Source organism: Dermacentor andersoni, chromosome 9 (genome assembly GCF_023375885.2).
Source record: "Dermacentor andersoni chromosome 9, qqDerAnde1_hic_scaffold, whole genome shotgun sequence".
Classification (NCBI taxonomy): Eukaryota; Metazoa; Arthropoda; class Arachnida; order Ixodida; family Ixodidae; genus Dermacentor; species Dermacentor andersoni.
The window spans coordinates 55362501-55386762 of NC_092822.1; the positions used below are offsets into that span (position 1 = coordinate 55362501).

Here is a 24262-nt window from a genome sequence, read left to right on the forward strand (position 1 = left end):
GTACCTTGTAAATAACTCACAGATGTTTCCGTGGGAGCAGTAGCGACCGTAGTAGAGCCCGGACCGCATATATTGAAAGAAATCGCTAGCCGCGGTAGTGCTGAACTTAGCGTCACAAGTTGGGCTGGACGTAATTATATTTATTCAAGCGTGTTTTTTACTAATTCTAACAACGTGTCATTATTTCGCATTATCGGCGGCGCTTCCAGGACACGAAAGCGGCAACGGGGACACCAAAGCTACAACCCGAACTGGTCCGTGGGTTGGAGCTCGCCGAGGCCTGCGCGTGCCAGGGGTGTATAAAATCGGCTGTCCACTACCACAAAATTTTTTGTGCGAACACTCCTTGGCACGCTTTCTCCACGGCCCCAACCCACGGGCCGCTATGCTTCCAGCTTTGACCCCCCCCCCCCCCCCCCCGCTACCCCTTGGGTGCCCTGGTGATCCTGCGCCACCTGCTTTATTATAACCTCAGGTGCTCTTCTGAGACCTCCGTTTGCCGGTTACATGTGCCCTCCTGGAGCAGTGCTTGTAAAAAATCCAATGTATCGTCGCGACGAAAAAAAAGAGACCCGCTACTTATACAACGCCAGTCCGAACATTGCCCCTTCAGACAGCGATCACCAAGGGTCGCCCGCGCCCACTGCCTCACCGCGCGGGCAGCCAGCGTCCGAGCGTAAACAAACTCGACCGCACTGCGCAATGCCGGCATGTCTGGGGACAAACGAATACAACGCGCGCTATGAAACCTCCTCCGTAGCACGACCTACTGGAACTCCAGACCTGCACAGATATCCGGTTTCTATGAGAGCCGCTTACACCCACTCTCTTTCAACCGTTGGCCGTTGCTGTCGCTTTTATAACCTGTTCGTCTGCCACTCTACAGTTGACTGGTGCGGCGTTGTAATTAGTATGGTGGCTGTTGTGTTGTGACGAACTGCTTGCTAGCTTATGATTTTTACGAACACAGTGGCAGTGATGTCAGAAGGTTTGATCGGTCACTTGGCTCCAAAGGTTGACTACCCGAACCTAAAAAATGTCGGAGCGTGTAGTCCGCTGCTCTCTAAAATGGCGTTAAATAGCCGTTCCTATATCGCCTTTTTCAGGCAAATAATTATAAGTCACATTGTTTATAGATTTCGTAATGTGCACAACAGTTTCATTGTATACGTTGTAAAATTCGCTTCTGCGCTCTTTAGAAACTTGAAACCATCGTAATGTTCGACGACAGAACGATTACCACTCGTTTCAACTCTTTAACAGTTCTCCGTGAATGCCTCGCGAGTTCAAGAAGAGAATTACGCACACAGCTTCACTGCGTACGAATCTTTCGCACCACCGTTATGCAGCCGCCGTACCACGCAGGAAAGCTAGCTTTTCAGTTTGAAAAGATTTCCGTGACAAAAGGCCTGCAGTGCAGCACGTTTTAAAGCACTGAGATCGCTTTAAGCATTCTACTGATCTAGACATCAAACAACATTAAAAACAAACTATGCTCACCTTTCCTTGAAACAGACTCGACCAATTTATTTCACACGTCGAGCGCAGGAGTTACTTGTGAATACTTTTACCAGAGCCTCTGCATTTCGCTAGGGCACACAGCAGTAATTCCTAATGTCATCTACGACATTAGGCTACCTGTAATCAACTCAAAGAAGCTAGAATATCCAATGCATCTTTTAAAACGATTTTTCCAGTCTCTTACTAGAAAAGGGAAATTTATGCCGTCTAGCATTGCAGCTGCCATCTATGCTCATTGTTTACCTTCCTTGCAACGCTCCTCCTCCTCTAATTTTCCTGTTCAAACGCAAAGCATTCGCAAATTTTTGTTTTCTTTATATATTTGTGAATTTATTCATTTACCATCAATACAAGCGCTTTGTGCCTGCCGAAATGGCCGAAAGGCTATAACTAGCGCCACTCTACTCGTACGTTCTGTCCCTAGCGGCAAAAGGGACGAACTAGACCAGGCGTGCTGGAGCAGGGAGATCTCTGCAGGTCTGGAGTTCAATAGGTCGTGGTCCGTAATGCCTAGGCAGATTCGTATGTTCAAGAAGCAAAAGCCCCTAGATTTTCTCTCTCGCGCCTGCGCACCAACGGCTGGCGATCCCTCAAATGAACGTCTCGTTCCTCTCTCCCCCTTTCTCCGCGCAGAGCCGTTGCGGTGATTCTCGCCGCTACCGTCCACTCCGCCTTCGCCGTCCCTTCTCCCGCTGTCGCGGCACTGCCGTGGTGCCGGCGGCGGGCGCTCCTTGCCGCCTAGCGCGTTATCCACGGCTCTCCGCTCCTCCGCGTCGCGTGGCTGTACTGCCCTCAGCCGTGTCACTCGCTTCCCGGTTTGCGGGGCGCGTTCCTCAGTGGCATTTGTTGCCTCTGGCAGTGCTTGCGCCTGGCTGTCCTTCTCCCGCCTCCACTCTTGCCCTACACCTCCCCTTACCTGGCGCAGTGCCATTGCGGTGACCCGAAAGAGAGTTATAGCGTTTCGTCCCCTTACTTCTACTTCCCACCCCAAAGTTGTGCGGCCACATTGAGGCCTGTCTGTGAGTGCATGAGTGTGTTACCTCTACTCAATACCCGTGTTCTCCACCCGCTTCCTTATCCCACCGAAGAGGAAACTTTAAATAATAATTGCTAATCTGCCCCCTCCTCTCCGCGGCGGTGGCCCACTATAACATGGTGCGATGGCGCGTCACCGTAGCGCCGACTCGATAGCGGCGGACCGCGCAGTGTGCTGCCCAATCCGAAACGCAGAACCGCCTCTACTCGGCACTGCGTGTTCTGTGTGCGGTTGTCTGTTGTTGAATTAAGGCAGCAGCTGTGCTCAAAGATCGCATTACCAAGAAGCGTAATCGTCGGCCAATTTTTTTTTTCGGGGGGGGGGGGGGGAGGGGGCAAGACGCTATTCTCCTGTCCGTGGTGCAAAAAAATATAAACAATAGACGCGGATTGACGTTACCGAATGCGGTTAGATCTTTCACACTCGATAGACTAAGCAGACGACTGTGTTAGGCAATTCTGCTCTCTTGATTAGACGCAGACGATAAGCAAATAAGAGTGGATATGAGTGGATATCGCGGATGTCTTTGGTCGCGATTAACTTTGAGCGAATACTTGTCGTGTCGAGGTGCACCGGTCCAAGCTGTTGTACCGCCAAAAAAAAAAAAGAAGGAAACTTTCCTTGGAACGGTATATAACTTCGCACGCCGAACGTGGCGCTAGCTCTCTCCCATTCACTCGAAAACAATCGCGCGCGCCTTTTCTTTTTCTGGCTTCTTGAGGTTTCCTCGCTCATTACATGCTTCTCAAAGTTTATAAGGCATCTTTCCGCAAGCAGAACATTTACACTTAATGCAAACACGACAAAAAAGTATGGTGTTTTACGTGCCAAAACCACTTTCTGATTATGAGGCAGGCCATAGTGGAGGACTCCGGAAATTTAAACCACCTGGGGTTCTTTAACGTGCACCTAAATCTAAGTAAACGGGTGCTTTCGCATTTCGCCTCCATCGAAATGCGGCCGCCGTGGCCGGGATTCAATCCCGCGACCTCGTGCTCAGCAGCCCAACACCATAGCCACTGAGCAACGACGGCAGGTGCAAACACGACAAGAAACGGTAATATGCGGGGCAATTCAAAGCTGTCGTTGACTAAACGTTTATGTTGGGGCAGTCATATGTTAGTACCCAACCTGTTACGTCGTGTGTAACGCGAAGCGTTGCGCACAACGTAACAGGTTCAGTACTAGCATATGAGCGCACCGACATAACGTTACGCATGACGTTATAGGCAGATAAATGGCGTTCCACTCGAACGCACAATTTATTTGTTCATTGCGAAAGCGGCATGAGAGCGGCACACAAAGGAAGCTTTTACAGAAGTCCTGACTTCCAAGCTTTGATGGACATTCATACGTTAGGTTAACAAACACCATATCTAAGAAGCACTGGGATCGGTCAGCACTCAGCAATTTCTAAACAGATCCACAGACCGCGGGTCGAGAGTTCCTAGCTACTGCATTAGAACAGTTCCGATGTGACCCCAGATGCGACCAGGAAAGGGGTAATTGGAGATCACAGGGAGAGGCTTTCGTCCTGCAGTGGACATAAATATAATGATGATGATGATGATGATGATGATGATGACGACGACGATGTGACTCCATAGAGCGAGGTGGCTCTAGAGCGTTCACGGCAGAGGGAGACATTCCCCTCGTAATAAGTACTATTAGCCTAATTCCAAGAACTCGTATTGTTATGACAAGGCAGTGGCGGCTACAGCGAGTTGAATGCGGGTGACAGCTGGTAATGAAGCAGACGTCACGTAGAGCAAAAGTCACGTGAACAGGGCGCATCAAGATCGAAGCGCAACCACTTCTTGGGCCAGAGCCAGGGGCCACCTTGCTGCTGCGGCGAGCCCACGGAGTTCTTGAACCGCCCATATCTACTAAAGTTGTCTGGCTGCCTTCTAATCTTCCACTCGCGGGCCACGCATGCGTCGTCAGTAGCGCGACAGCACGACAATGGCAACCGCGCAAATTCTACTCCAGCATCTGTATAATTGACATCGCAATAAAGAAAAAAAATACACGCAGCAAATTCTGTGGGAGTTGTCTAAGTATGCGTGAATATTGTGCCACTTGCTCGTATCCATGCTGCCCGGTATCATTACCAATCTTATGAAACTTGCTCGGACAAGTATAAATCTTGTCAACCCTTAGCAGTCGTTATCAACATCATCGAACTAGATTCGACCCTTATCAACCCTTATCGGTTGTTATCAACCTTGTCGGACTCTATACAATCCTTATCAACACTTATCTGCCCTTATCAGCCATATCAGCCATGATCCGATCATTATGAACTCTTATCCTTATCCTTATAAACCTTGTAGGACTTTATCCGAAGCTTATCAACCGTTATCAGTGCTTATTAACATTAGGAGAATTGATCCGACCATTATAAGGCTTTATCATTCTTTAACACCGTATCCATCCGCGTCGAACCAATATCAACCGTGATGAGAGCCATATAACCCATCACTCCTCATCCTTATCAAGTCATTGACTGCTGATCTGTCTGAGTTCATAGCCCTCATAGCTCATAGAGCGCTTATAGACTGGTGGCACTTCGGTCGGTGAAGGAACGCCCCAACGGAAAGCGCATCCCGCGACTACCGAAACGCAACGGGGATGCGGCATATTTGGGACTAAATTTTCGCCAAATCTGAATTTTCCTGATGTCTGCAACGCACCTTGTCGGCTCTGGTTCTAGAGATGGCTTTTATTTCACCATCACCAAATCTTCCAACAAAGCCTTCATAGAAACTGTTTTATGCATTATTTCCTTTATGGCGATTCGCCTTACGTGACGGCCAGGTTTCCTCGTTGGGTAGGCACAGAAATGCTTACGCATTTAAAAGCCTTTTATCCCTGAAACTAATCTCGCTGCCGAAAGACAGTCGCGAAGAAATAAGCAACGAACCGCGTGGCAGTGACGGCAGAACAGGAGGGCCAGAGAACCCACTAATGTTGTCGTCGAGTTTCCATTTGCGACAAGACCGAGAGATGTCCACGGCGCAGTCGTGCATGCCCGAGACGTGCCGACGCTCTCGACACTCGCGTTCTTATCCTTTCTTTTCTTTTTTTCGTCCGCTATTATGCCGCTCGTCTTCGGCCGAGAGACGAGAATACGGCATCGATTACTAATCACAGCCCGTCCGGAGCGGTGTCCGAGCTCGTTCCCTGCGTCGTTTTTCTTCATTTGCCTCGTTTCTCTGGCCTTTCGCAAGTATTCACGTATGCTACAGCCTGCACTCGTACACATTTCTTCGCCGTCTGCTTGGTTGGTCGTTCATTAGCGAAATCACGCAACCCACTCTTAGGGGATCGGCCTTAAGCCTATCTAACGCTCAAAGGAAATCTGCATTGCCTTGTTTTTCTTTCGTGGCAGTAAATGGCAATAGTCTTGCTTTTATCCTACTTGTGATCATTACTTGTTGAATTTTTCGTCTGGCTAATACTTCCGTTAGATCAAGGGAAAGAAGGGAAAGATAAAAGCAGAAGGCAGGGAGGTTAAACAGATTAACGTCCGGTTGGCTACCCTACAGAGGTTGAATGGGAAATGGGAAAACAAAGATGACATGGAAAGAGAGGAGGGAAGGAAAGGAGGAAATTAGCAATGAGTTCTCTGACGTGTGTGGTCTAATAGTAATTGCGCTAATAGTCACAGACGTTAGATACTTACCAGGTAACGCAGCGGAAGCTAGACAAGTAGTGCGGCCATGGAAGTATCACTCCGCTGATTTCGCAGTGAAGTCGTTATCGATTTGCGACGCTTCCTATGGGGTAAATACTTCACGTGTTACAATTACAACGCGCGAGTGTAATGTTATGTCATATTACGTATTATTGTGTGTAGCCTTGCGTTTGCAGTATGCCACGCACTATGTTTTGGTCGCGAGCGGAAGGGGTGCGCTGTGGCCGCTGGTCGAGGAAATATATCACTCCGCTCGTTCGAATGTAAATATGTTCCTATCTGCGACGTCTTCCATGTATTAAATACGTCATATTTTCCGACATACCATTATTGGACAATGTTACCTGGAATTGACGCATGCCTTCACTGCTAGGTATCCCGAGATTTAAAAAAAAAAGATTGCCTGTTGCAGATACCATAATAGTAGTCAGTGAGCAAGGTTATTAAGGGAGGTGGACAGTAATTGCATTAGAAATTGAAACACATATTCAAATAGTTAAAAAATGGCTAATTCCTTCTTTAAGTAATTACTTTATTTACTTTAAAATTTACGAATTGTAGCTGATCAATATGCAAGGCATATCCACTTGGAATTAATTTCCGCAATGACACCAATTTGAATATATACGCCATCAAACTCTCTGTAAAAATGAAATGTTGTTCCATTTACTCTTCTTTTAATTAAAACTCAGTTTTATGCATTGCAACACGATAGTAACTGGTACCTACATGTATTTCGTCGCACACTTTGGGTAATAATATCCGGAAACTGGCGTTATCCAGATTAAGGTGAACGTGAAGGTGCACATTCGATTATTAACACAACTTCTACGAGTACGTTAGAAAGAATTATGGTGCGTTGCGTTATTCTGGACAGCTGCTAACAGACACAGGCGAAGAATTTCTAATAATAGGCTCAGGGCGAAGAAAGATACCGCCTAGAGAAAAATAAGTAGACGCCGATTTTACTATCGTGGATTCTTCCATTTACCTCCCTAATCGACATTTACTCCCATAACCAATTCATTTTTCTTCGAAATTCATCGCATGTATTCAGCGCCATTTAAAACTTATATTAGTGTGGTGCCGCCTAAACAACTCGCAGTGCTTTTGTTCTCTACACACAAACGTACTGTAGCCGTTTGCTAAATACAGGATGTTGCAGCGCGTCATAAGAGTCAGAAAGAACCGCAAAGAACACAGCGCTTTATCCCAACATACTCTGCAGCTTTCCTTTGATCGTGATGCACGTAACTAACTAGCTTTGGAACTTTGTGCGATCAGAATGAACAGTGATCGAGAAGGGGCCAAAGAAGTGTAGTCAGGCGAAGCGGAGGTGCCTGCACTGTTGAGGCCATTGACGTCGAGGCAAAGTTGGGGGGGAGGCGTTATTAATTAAAGATGTCTTAGATTAACAGCTTTCTCGTAACGACTCTCGTAGGGCTTATGCTAGTCTTATTCCCGCATTTCTCACTCTTAGTTTTCATTTAACGTCTTCACGCTCTCAAAAAAAAAAAAAGGAAGCCTTCCTTCCCCATAACTTTGAAAGTGACTCTTTGGCAGACATCGTAACTAAGGATCTTTCTTATTTCTTTTCTTCCTTGCCGATACATAATGCAGTCCCTTAATAATCCCCGGCCCGTAGCCTTCGCTGAACGATAGCGTCTTCATACGAGAGGCCGCTGCACGAGGCAAATCGGCTTACGAGCTGCCGCCGTAATCCCGCCGCTCTTGGGGGAGCGGTGGTCACTTTATGGCGCCGTGCGCTAATTGGCATATTTTGTCTAGTTTGATTTGGAAGCATGAGCTTGGTTTCGAGGGCTATTCGCCCGGATGTCCTCGCTGAGCAGTTTCCTGATATCGAATTTCGGAAATGCCAATTTGCTGCTTCACACGAACACACAAAAAAGAAAAAAAAACACGAAAGAGAAGGAAGAAAAAAGAAAAGGAGGCGGTGATATGTTCTCCCCGTGCCACGACTGACCCGTGTATACACGATAGCCTTGCTTCAACTATAACTAATTTGATCATTAACGGAATCACTTCATTAGCGCGCGTTTTCTTACCAGCTCGAGCCTTTAAGGCAAGGGAAGCTAGACGGTTGTGCCGAAGGAACACAGTAGAGCAGACGTTTTGTTCGAATGCGAGGGGATTGTGAAACTCAAAGCAAGCATGAACAGATACGAGTTTCCCTCCGAGAACAGCGCAAGGCTGTGGCGAAAATGTTGACTGGAGCCGGTCCTGTCGTTTGTGTTCTTCTTCTTGAGTCCTGGTCTTCTGCGCCTTGCCTCTACTACTTTAAGCATGAACCAACTAGCCCAAGCAAGAGCTTTACTTGAAAATGTTGGGTTTTTGCTACAACTCGTCAAAAATTGCGAGCGCGAGTGGGGAGGGAACCTCGTACACAGAAAATGGTGGAAAACAAGTTACATGCTTGAGCGACGCTAAGACACGCATGCGTGTTTTAGCGTACAGCGTTTCTAGTTCACCTGCAGCACGGGCGGGGAAATGTATCGGCGAACTGCAGCACCAGTGGCGACATCTCATGGCGCTGTAATGAGCTATAATCATCGTGGTGTAATGGGTGCCTAACAGAACACAAAGAACAAGGAGATGGACAACGGACCACCTTAATGGGCTAATACTCCAGCACATATACGTAAACGGCGCCAATAGCACCAAAGAGGATATAAGTAAAGGCACCTGTGACGCCCCTGTGTCTGAGTTTTATATGTGTTTTTACTCCTTTCCTCGTATTGGTTCCACTCTGTTTACGCGCCTATTAGAGCAATGAATGAACCAACTAGCCCAGCCCAGTTCTGACCCAGAAATACTCTGTTGTACTAATCTTCGAAAACGAAACGATACGAAAAACACTTTAGCCGACATGTTTACGCTAAAGAAATAGGTGAAGTACACACGATAATATTAATGACAGTTAGGCGTGTTTAGGTTGAACACTGCTTCACAAGATGCCACCTATAACACTGTTGTTGGCGCCTGTGTGTTCTCCTATTCGAGCAGGCGTACCCTTTGCTATAAGTCTAGGGCATGTAACTACACCTTACGTCAGTTACTTTGGCTGTTAGACCTACTTATGTCTCAAGCTGTAGGCACTACACTTCATTGATGTTAGCAGTTTCTAGTGTCATTTTTTAAAATAACATGTATGGAAATGCTTTACGTAGTTTACCTGCTATGCTGTCTGAAGTGCTCACTTGAACTGTCTGCGAAGTACGCGTAGAAGTGTCGCTAATATTCCACTTTCATTATTTTCTAACTTCTTGGAGCTAAGCTATATTGTCACTGTATAGCTAAGCCGGAAATGTGCCGCCGGCAGCAAATGTTTCTCACACACGCATAACTATTTATGGAAAAATTACCTTCTAAGATTATAGCCGTAGAACATCCATAGAGTATATTTTATCCGCCAAAAGCTTCTTTTAAGCTGATAACTTTGTTCCCCTCAATGTTCCGTTAAAAAGACGTCTGCTGCCCATGCTTCCACTGCTACGTTAATTAACATATTACGAACAGACATATGTGTGTTGTTTTGCAGGGCGGATTACAGACTAAAATATCAGTGCCATTGTCGCAAGCTCATTCTTTCATATTCTTCATTATAAATAAAAAAAGAGGTTCGCAGTCACTATAGCATGCGCTAAAGGGTATGAAGGCGAAAACCTGAGCGCCTACGAGACATTTATTAAATAACTTTACATTCTTATTCGAATACCTTGTTACTTCCTATTTGTTTTCTCCCACAAAGGTCGTGGGATCAATCGAGCGCCCTAATTAACTATACTTTAATTACAATTACCCTAATTACATTTGCCAGAATTAACACAAAAGGTAGGTTCGGTTCCCACCAAATGTTGAGACTTCGAGGACCTTAATCAACTGTGCTTTAATTATATTCACCTTAATTAACTGTATCTTCATTTAATGTGCGGTAAATAACTACGACTTAAATAACGCCAGAAGTCATGGGTCTTAATTCACATTAATTAGCACTCTGGGCTGCGGGTTAGACTACCGCTGAAGGTTGAAGGTTTCGTCTTGCACCATAGGTCGTAGGTTCGAGTGCCTTAATTAACTCTACCCTAACTAACGCCAAAGATCTTGGGTTAGACTTCCACTAAAGGCCGAGGGTACGACTCCTACCAAAGGTCGAGGGTTCGATTCCCACTGAAGGTCGCGCGTTCAAGTGCCTTAATAACGGTATCTGCATTTACTGTACCCTAATTAACCTCGCCTTAATTAACACCAAAAGTCATGGGTCTTAACTAACTTCGCATTAATTCACACCCCGGATTGTCGGTTCGACTCCCACCAAAGATGGAGGGTTCGATTCCCTATGAATTTTGGTGCCATAACGACGGACATCATATTTTTTGACCCATGAGCCATCTAAGGCTTTCGCCTCAAATATTGCTGCAGAAATTGTCTAATGATGATTCTCGACGTTAGAGAGAGAGAAATAGAAGACAGTAAAGGCATGGAGGTTAACCAGACGCACGTCCGGTTTGCTACCTTCCACTGGGAGGAGGGGCTATGGGGTTAAACTGATTGACATTGTTTCAATGTAGCGAAACACCATGTTGCCACCGTCGAAACGCACCCTGCATGAGGCGTGCGCTGCAGCTGGGTTCCTCTCTCGCGCTTCTCTCTGGACACACTGCGCCATCTAATGGCGCCACCATAACGTGAGCGCGTGGTCCACATATGAATATACAAGACGTGGGTTCGATTCCACCCAGAACCGGAGAAATTTCGGATAATATTTTGGTCATTGAAGAGCGACGCATATGTATACCAAGTGGAATATACTCAGTGACCCAATTTGGCGTCAGAGTTCATTGAATTGCGGTGCAGCCCATAACCAGTATGATATGCCCCATGACAAAAGTCGGTCCGACGGTTGGTACTGAATCTTGTCCCTTCAGCAGAGCCAGCTCGATGATATATCGATTAGAACAGACAGACAGACAGACAGACAGACAGACAGACAGACAGACACAGACAGACAGACAGACAGACAGACAGACAGACAGACAGACAGACAGACAGACAGACAGACAGACAGACAGACAGACAGACAGACAGACAGACAGACAGACAGACAGACAGACAGACAGACAGACAGACAGACAGACAGACAGACAGACAGACAGACAGACAGACAGACAGACAGACAGACAGACAGACAGACAGACAGACAGACAGACAGACAGACAGACAGACAGACAGACAGACAGACAGACAGACAGACAGACAGACAGACAGACAGACAGACAGACAGACAGACAGACAGACAGACAGACAGACAGACAGACAGACAGACAGACAGACAGACAGACAGACAGACAGACAGACAGACAGACAGACAGACAGACAGACAGACAGACAGACAGACAGACAGACAGACAGACAGACAGACAGACAGACAGACAGACAGACAGACAGACAGACAGACAGACAGACAGACAGACAGACAGACAGACAGACAGACAGACAGACAGACAGACAGACAGACAGACAGACAGACAGACAGACAGACAGACAGACAGACAGACAGACAGACAGACAGACAGACAGACAGACAGACAGACAGACAGACAGACAGACAGACAGACAGACAGACAGACAGACAGACAGACAGACAGACAGACAGACAGACAGACAGACAGACAGACAGACAGACAGACAGACAGACAGACAGACAGACAGACAGACAGACAGACAGACAGACAGACAGACAGACAGACAGACAGACAGACAGACAGACAGACAGACAGACAGACAGACAGACAGACAGACAGACAGACAGACAGACAGACAGACAGACAGACAGACAGACAGACAGACAGACAGACAGACAGACAGACAGACAGACAGACAGACAGACAGACAGACAGACAGACAGACAGACAGACAGACAGACAGACAGACAGACAGACAGACAGACAGACAGACAGACAGACAGACAGACAGACAGACAGACAGACGCACGCACGCACGCACGCACGCACGCACGCACGCACGCACGCACGCACGCACGCACGCACGCACGCACGCACGCACGCACGCACGCACGCACGCACGCACGCACGCACGCACGCACGCACGCACGCACGCCCGTGGGGCTACACTTGCAGCCTTTCAGGCAAGCTAAATTTCCATTTATATTTCCAGAGCACAAGTGTCATTCGCGTCGAACTATCTCAGCAATAAAACATTTACAATCACTTGCTTCGTTGCCATGTTTCTTGGTTGAATTTAGACGACAGCCTGTAACATTAATCATGTTTAGATAACAACCATCCGGCCTTTTCTTTTGTTTGATTTATTTTTTATGCATACATAATTTAAGAAGATGTTTTAGACATACCTTTCTTTTACATCCTATACACATTGTAATGCCCGGGGAACTGTTCAGTAGTAAGCACATGGTTTACAATTAAAATAAATATTTTAATAGATTTCTGCGAGTACTGAAATGATTATGCTCCGATCGATCACTTACTTGAGCCCGCCGAGCATACGTCGTCACCGCAGAAGTGACGAGAAAGCACAGCTGCAAAAAAGAAGTCGGATTAGTGAAATTGTGAACGCTGTTTTCCACATAAAGTTGCCTATATTGATCATCGAAGGAACAATAAATCATGCAGGTACTCCACAGATCACGGAAGGGATGACTACATCAATGAAAATGATCATTCGAATTGCAAATTATTAATATACTAGTCGGTTAACCATTGCCGAAATGCAATCTTTGCCAAGGTGCACGTATGGTACAAAAGACAAGCACGTGTGTGCCATAGGGCATATTGAAGGAATAAATGATAATGAATGGATAACTACTGGAACGAACTTGTCTCCATGGTATTCCATCGTTTTTTCTGACGTCGTCTCGCTTTATAGTTAAATACAATGCCCTACTGCGTCGCCTCGATGGCCTATGGAAGAAACCAGACTACTTTTTAAAGTATAAATGTAAGGAAATCTATAGGACGGATGAACATCCAAAAAAGCTGAAGTTTACGTCGTGCCTATGCCATTTTTTTGTGCTACTGATGCTGTACTAATAAAGAAGTTAGTTAGCGCTGTAATGCCAATTTGTGCCGAGTGCGCTGTTTGTCATCAGAAAGGTTGGCATCTGGTCAGGCAAAGAGCGCTTAGCCTTCACCATCTCGTCTTCTTGTCGTTTCACCCCAAAGAAGAAAATTCAGTAGCGATCTAGCGGTAAATGCATGAGAAATGCTTTAGCATTAGGTCGCACATCTTTACAGACAGACAGACAGACAGACAGACAGACAGACAGACAGACAGACAGACAGACAGACAGACAGACAGACAGAAAATCTCTAAGACGGATGAACATCCACAAAAGCTAAAGTTTACGTCGTGCTTATGCCATTTTTTTGTGCTACTGATGCTGTACTAATAAAGAAGTTAGTTAGCGCTGTAATGCCAATTTGTGCCGAGTGCGCTGTTTGTCATCAGAAAGGTTGGCATCTGGTCAGGCAAAGAGCGCTTAGCCTTCACCATCTCGTCTTCTTGTCGTTTCACCCCAAAGAAGAAAATTCAGTAGCGATCTAGCGGTAAATGCATGAGAAATGCTTTAGCATTAGGTCGCACATCTTTACAGACAGACAGACAGACAGACAGACAGACAGAAAATCTCTAAGACGGATGAACATCCACAAAAGCTAAAGTTTACGTCGTGCTTATGCCATTTTTTTTGTGCTACTGATGCTGTACTAATAAAGAAGTTAGTTAGCGCTGTAATGCCAATTTGTGCCGAGTGCGCTGTTTGTCATCAGAAAGGTTGGCATCTGGTCAGGCAAAGAGCGCTTAGCCTTCACCATCTCGTCTTCTTGTCGTTTCACCCCAAAGAAGAAAATTCAGTAGCGATCTAGCGGTAAATGCATGAGAAATGCTTTAGCATTAGGTCGCACATCTTTACAGACAGACAGACAGACAGACAGACAGACAGACAGACAGACAGACAGACAGACAGACAGACAGACAGACAGACAGACAGACAGACAGAGAATCTCTAAGACGGATGAACATCCACAAAAGCTAAAGTTTACGTCGTGCTTATGCCATTTTTTTTGTGCTACTGATGCTGTACTAATAAAGAAGTTAGTTAGCGCTGTAATGCCAATTTGTGCCGAGTGCGCTGTTTGTCATCAGAAAGGTTGGCATCTGGTCAGGCAAAGAGCGCTTAGCCTTCACCATCTCGTCTTCTTGTCGTTTCACCCCAAAGAAGAAAATTCAGTAGCGATCTAGCGGTAAATGCATGAGAAATGCTTTAGCATTAGGTCGCACATCTTTACAGACAGACAGACAGAAAATCTCTAAGACGGATGAACATCCACAAAAGCTAAAGTTTACGTCGTGCTTATGCCGTACTAATAAAGAATTAAAAGAAATATATATATATATATATATATATATATATATATATATATGTGTGTGTGTGTGTGTGTGTGTGTGTGTGTGTGTGTGTGTGTGTGTGTGTATATGCCACGTGACCGGCTTCATGCACTTCACCACACACATGCACTTATTCCACTTTGGGAATCCGAATGCTAAAGTATTCAAATGAAAAAAAAAAGCTTGTTATAAAATTTCCGGTGTTCTTTTTTTCGACCGCCGATCTCTTTTACTCACACCACATTCTTTCGATATCACATTAAAGCAAGCACTTCAACAGCGTGTATTTCACTGTCAATCCAGCTTCTTGATATCTTGCTCTCGTCATGCCTTCGTCGTCACGCCTTCTATACCGACCCAGTGGCCCAAGTTGTAAGTAGCTTGAACCGCTAGGTATGGGCTCGTGGTCGTGATGCCTTCGCGGTGGTTGCGTCGCCGTTCCTCGAGCTTTGTCCTCCGACACTCGTCGTGCCTTCATCGTCACACAATCACCGTCTTGCAGTCGTCATTCACACGTTGTCACAGCGCCACAGTGATGCCGTCGTGGTCGCTCAATCGTCGCATTCCACCTTCTTGATCCGACTTTCGTCATGCAGACGTGCCTTCACTCTTTCTACTCCGATCCAGTGGTCCTAGCTGTCTGATGGCATGGGCCACTAGGTGTGTGCTCGGGGTCGTGATGCTGCCGTCGTCATTCCAGCTTTGTCATCCGACTCTGGTCATGCCGTCGTCACCACGCCATTGTCGTCACACAGTCATCGTCACGGTGTCGTTTTGTTATTGTCATCGCTTCAGTAACGCCATCCCATTGTTGTCATGCCGTCGTCGTCATAGCGCCTTCCTCGTTCCAACGACGTCAATTTTCCTTCGTCATTTTATTGTGGTTATAAAGTAGTCATTTCATTGTGATTATGCCGCCCTTGCCATGTCGTCATCGTGAGACAGTCACCATGGTGCCTCCATTGTCCGACCGTCGTCGTAATGACCGCGGCGTCGTGCCATCAACGCCCCTCCTGCTTCGTCATCCGACTGTCGTCGTGCCGTCGTCATCCGACCATCCTGATCACATAGGTTTCGTGATACAGTAATCGCCACGCCATTGTCATCGCACACTCGTCGTCATTCCATGGTCCTCAGGCGGTTTTCATGTCATTGTCATCACTGTATCCGCATCATTCAGTTGTCGTCATACATTCGTCATACCGTCGTCGGGACGCCTTCACGGTCGTTCCGACGTCATCACAGTAACTTCGACATCTGACTCTCCTCATGCCGTTGTCCTCATACCGTTGTCTTCATGCCTTGGTTGCGGCTCGAGACGGCGTTTATTATTAAAAACGGGTTTATTTTACATTATTTACACTGGTTCCACACACAGAAGCCCACTCCCCACAGGAGCACATTAAACGTCCGAGTTCACTTCAGGACCCGTCGCCACCACTCCTGCACCAAAGGTCTCCGCTTTGAATACCGTCGTCTTCCCTTGCCGACTAGACTAGGAAATCTGATGACTGCATTTCGGCCAATCACAATCGTCGAATCGTTCACAATATCCCGCCCATGATATCGCACCGTTTTGCCGAACTCCGCCTCTTATGTTGCACCTTCGCCCCCGCATATGTCGCAAGCGCGTAGCAGTATAGGAATCAGAGGTCGAAGTAGTTTCCACTGTAGCATTTGACATTGGCCCTATTCATGAATTAGTTCAAGTTGGCAGGTCCAGGAAGAGTGGTGTTTTGTCAACCCGTCAACAGTTGGAGTCAAATCTGCATCGACTTCTGCATATGCGCTGATGTATGGGGGGTTGCCTCGTGGTAAACGTCGAAGGAATGCTCATTGCCGTATCGAGAAGTAACGCCATCGTTTTCACGTTGTCGTTTAATCATTGTCATCACTTCAGTATCGTCATACCATTGTCGTCATACCACTTTCGTCCATACGTCGTCAATACATCGACGTCATTACTTGTTCGTCATCCTATTTTAATCATGATGTCGTCATTCAATCGTCATTATGCCACCGTTATCATTGTGTCGTCGCCACACCATTGTCATGCCGCCATATGATCGTGCCATCGTCGTCATTCCCGCTTCTTCAGCCTGTTGTCGTGACGTCATCGTAACCATAATGCCGTCATCATCTCAGTGTCCTCATGTCGGGGTCATCACGTTGTTGTCGTTATATCATCGTCATAATTCCAATAACGGCATCTCATTGTCATCATGCCATTCTCGTTACACACCTCTGTTGTTCAATCGATATCATTCCTTATTCGGCATTCCATCGTTGCTGCGTCAGCATCATTTGGCTGGCGGCATGCCTTCATGCTCATGGGTCGCCTTGGCTACAGAGTACCACAGCAAAGTGGAACGATGTCGGAGTTTGTGACCATAAAACCAAAGAAACGAAAGTCTCATGATGGAACGTGGTTATAACGGCGCATTTTGTGGACAGGATACAGAAAGAACGCACACAGGACAGTCGCCGAACTTCAACTGACTTGAAGTTCGGCGACTGCCCTGTGTGTATTCTATTATGACCACCAAGCTAGCAACCGACCAGCCCCTCAAAGCCTCATGTTTGTCACTGCACGTGCTATATAAACGCGAGTTCAGGAATATGATCTGTTGGGACATCGCTCGATTGCTATTCACATTATCACCTACAGTCATCCTGAGATGAGCTCTGCCGTAAATTTTTTAGAGAAAATTAAGGAATGCTATATAAGAGGGTATTGGGAAGAGTACTAGCACTCTGTTCTGAAGGAGTACAAGCACTCTGTTTGGGGGAGTAGAAATACTCGGTCTGGCGGAGTACTATTACCCCTGCGGGGAGACTATTAGCACTCTGCGGAAGAGCACTAGCAATCCCTTGCGGTGGAGTAACAAAACTCTGTTAGGAGGAGTTGACCTACTCTCTCTCAAAGAGGGCCGATCTACTCTCGAAAAGAGAGTGAAATATGTGACAAGCAGCTACTCCCTCAAAGAGAGTGCCCGGAACTCTCTTTGTTCTTAGAGTGTAAATAGTTAGCACGAAATATTTACTTTAGAGTTACGCATAATGATATTTAGACGCGAAGACAAAATTTACAGAGTAACTTAAGCAAGCATGGAGGTCTTTAAGATAACGTATGTTAACACCACTTGGATCTATTTGGCTAAAAATGGGAGTGTGTCATCCGGATGCTGCCTCGCTGTAAAGCCGAATTCTGTCGATGCAAAATGCCTCCAAATAGCAACCCATTGCGGGAGTGTTATGCAGAAAGGCATGAGTTCAGCGCGTGTTCGTATTCACCCGAGTTTGTTATTGTGGTTAATGAAAAATGAATAGTGCGGTACCCTCGAATGCAAAACAATTCCGAGAAAAAGCCGCCTATCTAGGGAGATCACATGCTAGCACTACTCATTTATGTCCACCCGAGCGCCGCTTATCTACGTCTTCGGTCTGTATTGCTCTACAATTATTTGGCTAATGTAGTAGGAACGTTTATGCAACACAGTATTAACGAACGAGCATAATGAACAGATTATTTACTTTTTTTTCTTTCCATTTCACTCTTTCTTTCGTTAGCGGAGAACCTTACACTATCAAATTAAAAACCTATGTCCTGACGTTTTGAGTTTCAAAACCAACGTCTCGATTACGAGGCACGTCGTAGTGAGGATCTCCGGATTAATTTCGACGACCTGAGGTTCTTTAACGCGCACGTAATGCACGGTACACAGGAGTGTTTGCATTTAGCCCCCGTCGAAATCCGGCCGCCTCCATCGTGATTTAATCGCACGACCTTGTGCTTAGCAACCACATAGCGAGAGAGAGGCGGAGAGAGCGAGAGAGAAGGTCTTTATTATAAAAACAGAGATTTTTGCAGACGCGTACACAATCGCTGGCATGCTACTTTGTATATAGCGATGGGAAATGGGATTAAGATATTCCAGAGGAGAGGGGAGAAGAAAAATACATTAAAGATAAGTGTGAAATGCGCAAGTGAACCTGATACTAATATTTTTCAGGTGACATGGCGGGATTTATTGGATTTATTGCTTAGCAACGAAGCGCCACAGTTAGTGAGCCACCACGGCGGGAATACAGTTAAACTTGTCTCCAGCGAAAAATCTTCAGTGCTGCTTGTATCCTCTAATAATTGACAAGTAGACCATGCTTCGTTTAGGCTCAACGGCTAACGTGTCTAACCAGGCTAGGGCGGGCCAATGTATATATAGCGGGTAGCTAAGCTTCCATATATAAAGCCCATACATTTACAGCATAGCGGTTCATCGGCGGTTCATGGGGCTTAGCGCCATCTGTGTGAGTAGGAAACACTTCTGGAGGAGTAAAAAATACTGTGACGCCATATCCGTTAAACACAGAAGTGACGTCATTTCGTTCTCAAAGGCGCGAAACTTGTTTGGGTGGCCTGCCATTAGAGCTGTATATTCCGATTACCCACCATTCTACTTGATGATTGTTTCCAGCTTTGAGCGCGGAAAGCCATGCAGTAAAATGTGAGCCGTACAGTTGTCGAAATCGTATCCATGCACAGAAACGTACTTTCTTTGGAGGCCGACGAAAGCTTTGAGTGCAGAGTGCTGGTCCCACCGTCGGGCGCCAAACCCGTCGGCAAGCGCTAAAGTAAACAAATATCTGGCGGCCGTAGCTCACCACTTTTGACTGAACAGGTTAAGAAACGATGAAGCTGCCCCCGCTGTGAAATTCTGACGAACGTCGGTAAGCAAAACGACACAACGTGTAAAGGAGGCGTATTGTAACACGTGAATTCTACGAGTGCGCCTTTCTGTGCACTTCAAGAGATGCATTGCATTGCAAGTGAGAGCGGCGTCAACGCCCCTCTCTTATGGTAGGCGCTGAAAAAAGGTATTTGTTGATAATTATAAAGTAAAATAGAGTTGCCCTTTCTTTTCTCGTCATGCGCATTTAAAAATGAATATGAATTTTATTTTCCTCGAATTATTCTGACTGTGTGGTTTCAATTAAAAAACGGCTTTGCGTTTACCAATGTTCCCTCCTCAGATAGACGCGCTTGAATCACTGCTGCCATAACCACCTTTGCTGATGTCGATGACAATGTCTTTTGAAATGCTTTTAGCCGGAAGCTTCGCGACCTATTTGGATTGACCTTGGGCGGGCCGGCAAATGCCACTTGAGGGATCGGGCCGTAGTTGGCACGACAAAAAAAAAATAATAATAATAAAATAAAGAAGAATAAAAAAAACGCTCTTGCAGTGCTCTAACCTGGATTATAACGGCGGCCGAACCCCGTTGCGCTCGCCCAGTGGTTATGGCTTTGCGGTGCTGAGCTCGAGGTCGTGGGTTCGATAGCAGCCGCATTCCGATGGGGGTGGAATGCTAAAATGCGCGTCTACTATGCATTGGCTGCGCGTTAAAGAATACCCGGGTGGCTAAAATTGATCCGGAGCACCACACGACGGCGCACCTCATGATCATATCGTTGTTTTGGCACGGAGAACCCCAGAATTTATTTTGAATAATTCACAGCGCCCAAGATGATGGCGCATAAAACGGAGCCGTCGGTGTAATTGTGCGTGCAGTTACGATACTCTCCTCGTAGTAAGAAGGTAAACACATTTGTATCCAAGCTGAGACAGACACCTCAGTGTTCATTGTGAATAAAAGGGAAAATCCAACATCCACGTGTTCGTAGCAATTGCTACAAAGGAAACCCATACGGGTTCCTCGAAAGAAAGGCCTCATAGTTGAAGAAAAATTCGTCCTGGTCCGGGACTCGAACCCGGGACCACCGCCTTTCCGTGGCAGCCGCTCTACCAGCTGAGCTAACCAGGCGGCTAGCAGATGGCAGGGCGAAGTCGAATTTGTCGACAACACGAAGCAAAGGCGATAGTTTGACGTAGTAGTTCTACGCAAACCTGCAAGGTGGAGAGAAGTAATGAATAAAAGGGAAAATCAGAGATCCACCCGTTCGTAGCAATTGCAACGGGTGGATGTCTGATTTTCCCTTTTGTTCATTACTTCTCTCCACCTTGCGGGTTTCCGCAGAACTACTACGTCAAAGTCTTCATTGTGTTGCCTGAAAAGGTCTGGCGTATACAACAGGCTATGCGCACGGACTACGTGCCAAGATATCGCCTTTCATTGTAAGCAGATTTCGTATATCTTCCGAAGAACTATTCACCCGCTGCAGGACCAATAAACGAGAACGGTCCGACTCGAATTCGAAGTGAACGCGCTGCAGTTGTCGAAGCTTCGGAAGCAACAGCAGTAAACGTCGAGTATAAGCATTATCGGGGTCGGCCTATCAGAGTCTTCAGTCCTCCGCTTTGCGAGCATTATCAACACAGAAAGAAGGAAGCTTGCGAGAAGAGTTGCACGCACTAAAAGGAGCATAGTGTAAAATAATTGACACCCTTAAAAGTGAATAAAGGCCTAAATCGGTCTAACCCACCCTCTTAAACCCATCCCCTCTGGATGTAAAGGCGTCAGTCATAGGCCAATTTAGATGCTATTCCCTGTTATTGCTGTTAATTTACAGTGCGACAGCGTTCTATCCGTTCGTTTACGGATTAAACTGCGGCGCCGGGCAAAATGTGGCCGACGAGGCTGTTTGTTTCGCGCTCGCGTCTTTTCCTTCATGAAGCTGACGATAGCACGTTCAGTGTGGGCGTAAGCACGGTTCCTTGCTTAATCGTTACACAGGGGTCGTGCAAACCAACAATGAAGCTTCAGTACACAAACTGACGACATTAGTAGTGTTATTCTGACTTTCTTAATACTATACGAGCGTGCTGACTGTCAGAATAATCACCAGTTACTCTGTTAAATGATAACTGAAGCTTCGCTTGTACGCTCGGAAACGACAAGTCCAATGGGCCGAAAGTGTCAACAACCGTACACGGAGTTGTATATAGTCCGAGAAAGCTGTACCACATTAAATGATGACGCAACATTGTAAAACGCGTTTTTAACTGTCCTCATATGATTTTGCAGCTTAATATAAACTGGCAGTCAAATGCAAACACACGTACACACAAGCACGCACGTAAAGTGCAAGGCACTACTGTGCAAATAAAAAAAAAAAACATCAAACAGCGAAACAGACAAGCATGACAGCTCACTTGTAGCAGTAATGCAAGCCGAGTCGCTCAGAAAAAGAAAAGAGAAACAAAGTGCGTTTGGTTCTGGAGACATTTAGGGAGCTGTCGTTTGTCCAACAGTAGAAACACTAAATTTGCGCGCTACAAGCATGCTCTGCGCTTGGTAGTTAAGGTTTGCAAATAAGCTGTGCTCGAGGGCTTACGGTGACCATGGCAAATAACTGCATGATCGAATACGTGCAGATAAAAGAAAATGAAATCCATTTCCGACAAGGATACGACCGCGTAGTCAGGACACTGTAAATGCCAAACGAAGCTCTGAGCAAGCCAGCGCCAAACCACTCAGCATCACGTCGCTTCGAGCAGAGCTTGTGGATACATACAAACATTATCGGCAAAAATAACAAACTCCAGCTCATCCCCCTGAAAGGCACCCTAGTCATCCAGAACTGAAGCCACAGCAGCGTGCTCAAATAAATCGGGTGCATTCCCTGTCGTACTTACCAAAAGAGCAGCACAACGTTTCAACTCGGCCATGCCGCCGTTCCAGTTCTGGGTTCTCGTCGCCTGGCGTAAGCAAAGTTTCGAAATGGATCCAGTTTCACACTCGCCGCCTTCAAGTGACGCAGGCACGTTCGGACGCTGGGCCACGCGTTCCGATCCCCCCCTCGAGACTCGTCACGAACACGACGTCATCGGAATCTCGATCCACGTGACTCGAAGGCAGGCGAAAGCGAAGAACAGCAGCAGCAGCAGCGACTTGGCATTAAGTCTGGCGGGCGACGCCTCAAATGACAGCGGCTCCCGGCGTCTTCGCAACAGTTCGGTGGGCGCCGCACGCGATGCTCCAACTGTTGCGTGCAGTGTTGGTAGCACGCTGCCGATGCTCGTCGAAGGAAGCGTGTTGGTGCAGCGGGCGCCTTGTAAAATTCTAGGGAGACGTGAAATTATCGCAGAGCGCCTATCTTCACAGCCGCAATCGCATACGCCACGGGGCGGAGGCACTTGTTTTCTTCTGTCCGAGATTGTACGCGAGATTAAACGGAATAGACCGCGGAGAGCGGCGAGTGTGTCGCGATTAAGCTTTCTCTCTTGCTTTTTTTTCCGCTTTACGGCTACTTCTTTGCCTGCCCTTTGAATTTATCAGCGTTGCCGTGGCTTTATAGGCAACACTGTGGTACAATGCGCACGACGAACGAGTTCTGAAGTCGGACACATATTATCAAATAAAAGAGTATTGTTCTTGATGCAAACAAACAAAAATGCTACACTATGGTGACGTCTGCGTTGACAAACGACAAATAATGTGGGGAAAGCGGAAAGAAATGAAGTGTTTAGCTGATTTGGATAGGGGCCTGGAATACTCTTAAAATCCCAAAATTTTGCAAGAACTCCCAAAAGCTTGCAGGCGAGAGATGTGGTCAGCTATTGGAAGACACGGGTAAATGGATACCGCTGGGAGAAGCCATCCTTAGTCATAAATGATGATGATGATGACTTATCAGACTCGGATTAAACGCGCAAGCTTAACGCGGTGCGTCCTCACAAACTTTCAGGCGTGACACTGTATTGCACAGAACAAGAAAAGGACAGTGCTCGTTGAGTCACGTGGTGTCGCGGGGTGGGGTACGCAGCAATCTGTGGCGCCCTCAACTGCCCTCCTCGGGCGAAGGCAACAGACGGGAGGCTCGTCTTCTTGTTGCTCCTGCTCGGCGGCTGAGCGCAATCGTGGAGGGGCGGAACCGCTCGGTTATCTGAGCCGAGGGTGGCAGAACTAAAGCCCGGACAGCGCGTGTGTTTTCCGTTGCGGAACGAGATTGCCGCTGTCGAGAGAGAGAGAGAGAGAGAGAGGGAGGGAGGGGTGGGTAAGAAGGAAGCACCAACGTCTCCAAATTCCCGGAATCTGAGGGGTCAAGTCTCATGACAGCGACGGGCGGACATCAAGACACGCTCTGAATGCTGGTAAAAAGAAGAGAAAAAAAAATTAAGAAGAAGGAAAAGAAGAGACGCTCAGAAAGGGAGGCTATCAATCTATTTCTGATTCGGCTGTACCCACACTTGTATGCTCGGTTGAAGAAAAGCGTGGCTTTAGGCGGAAAGCCGCAAGAAGAGAGAGAGAGAGAGAAAACAAGGGTAGGAAAGGCAGGGAGGTCAACCAGAACAGCATCCGGTTTGCTACCCTACACTGGGGGTGGGGGAAAGGGGAATAGAAAGAGGAAGAAAGGGAGAGAGGAAGCACTGAGTACGTGTGGGAGCGACACCATACGCAAGGACACTATAAACGGTCTGTTAAGCCCGTGCACTTCAAGTACCGCACTAGTGCACGAATCGCTTTTCGAGCCAGTGACGGGTGTGGCCACGGTCCGAGTATCTTTGACTCAGTGAAACGCCGGGAGCCGCAAGAAAAACAATGAAGAAAGAACGTAGCTCAGAAAAACAACAACAAAGGAACAGGTATCAGAAGTACGGTGG

At 46.8% G+C, this 24262-nt stretch overlaps 1 protein-coding gene across 1 annotated transcript in view; it reads right to left on the bottom strand.

The window, feature by feature from the left end:
• LOC126528540 (uncharacterized) overlaps nucleotides 1-22816 on the bottom strand; it is a 52205-nt gene extending 29389 nt beyond the window's left edge. The window contains exons 1-2 of the mRNA XM_055069106.2: nucleotides 22295-22816; nucleotides 12781-12831 (exon numbers count right to left, since the gene is read on the bottom strand). Coding sequence (XP_054925081.1) covers nucleotides 12781-12831; nucleotides 22295-22327 — 84 coding nt within the window. The 5' untranslated portion in view covers nucleotides 22328-22816. The remainder of the gene's footprint in view (nucleotides 1-12780; nucleotides 12832-22294) is intronic.
• Nucleotides 22817-24262: the final 1446 nt, after the last annotated feature.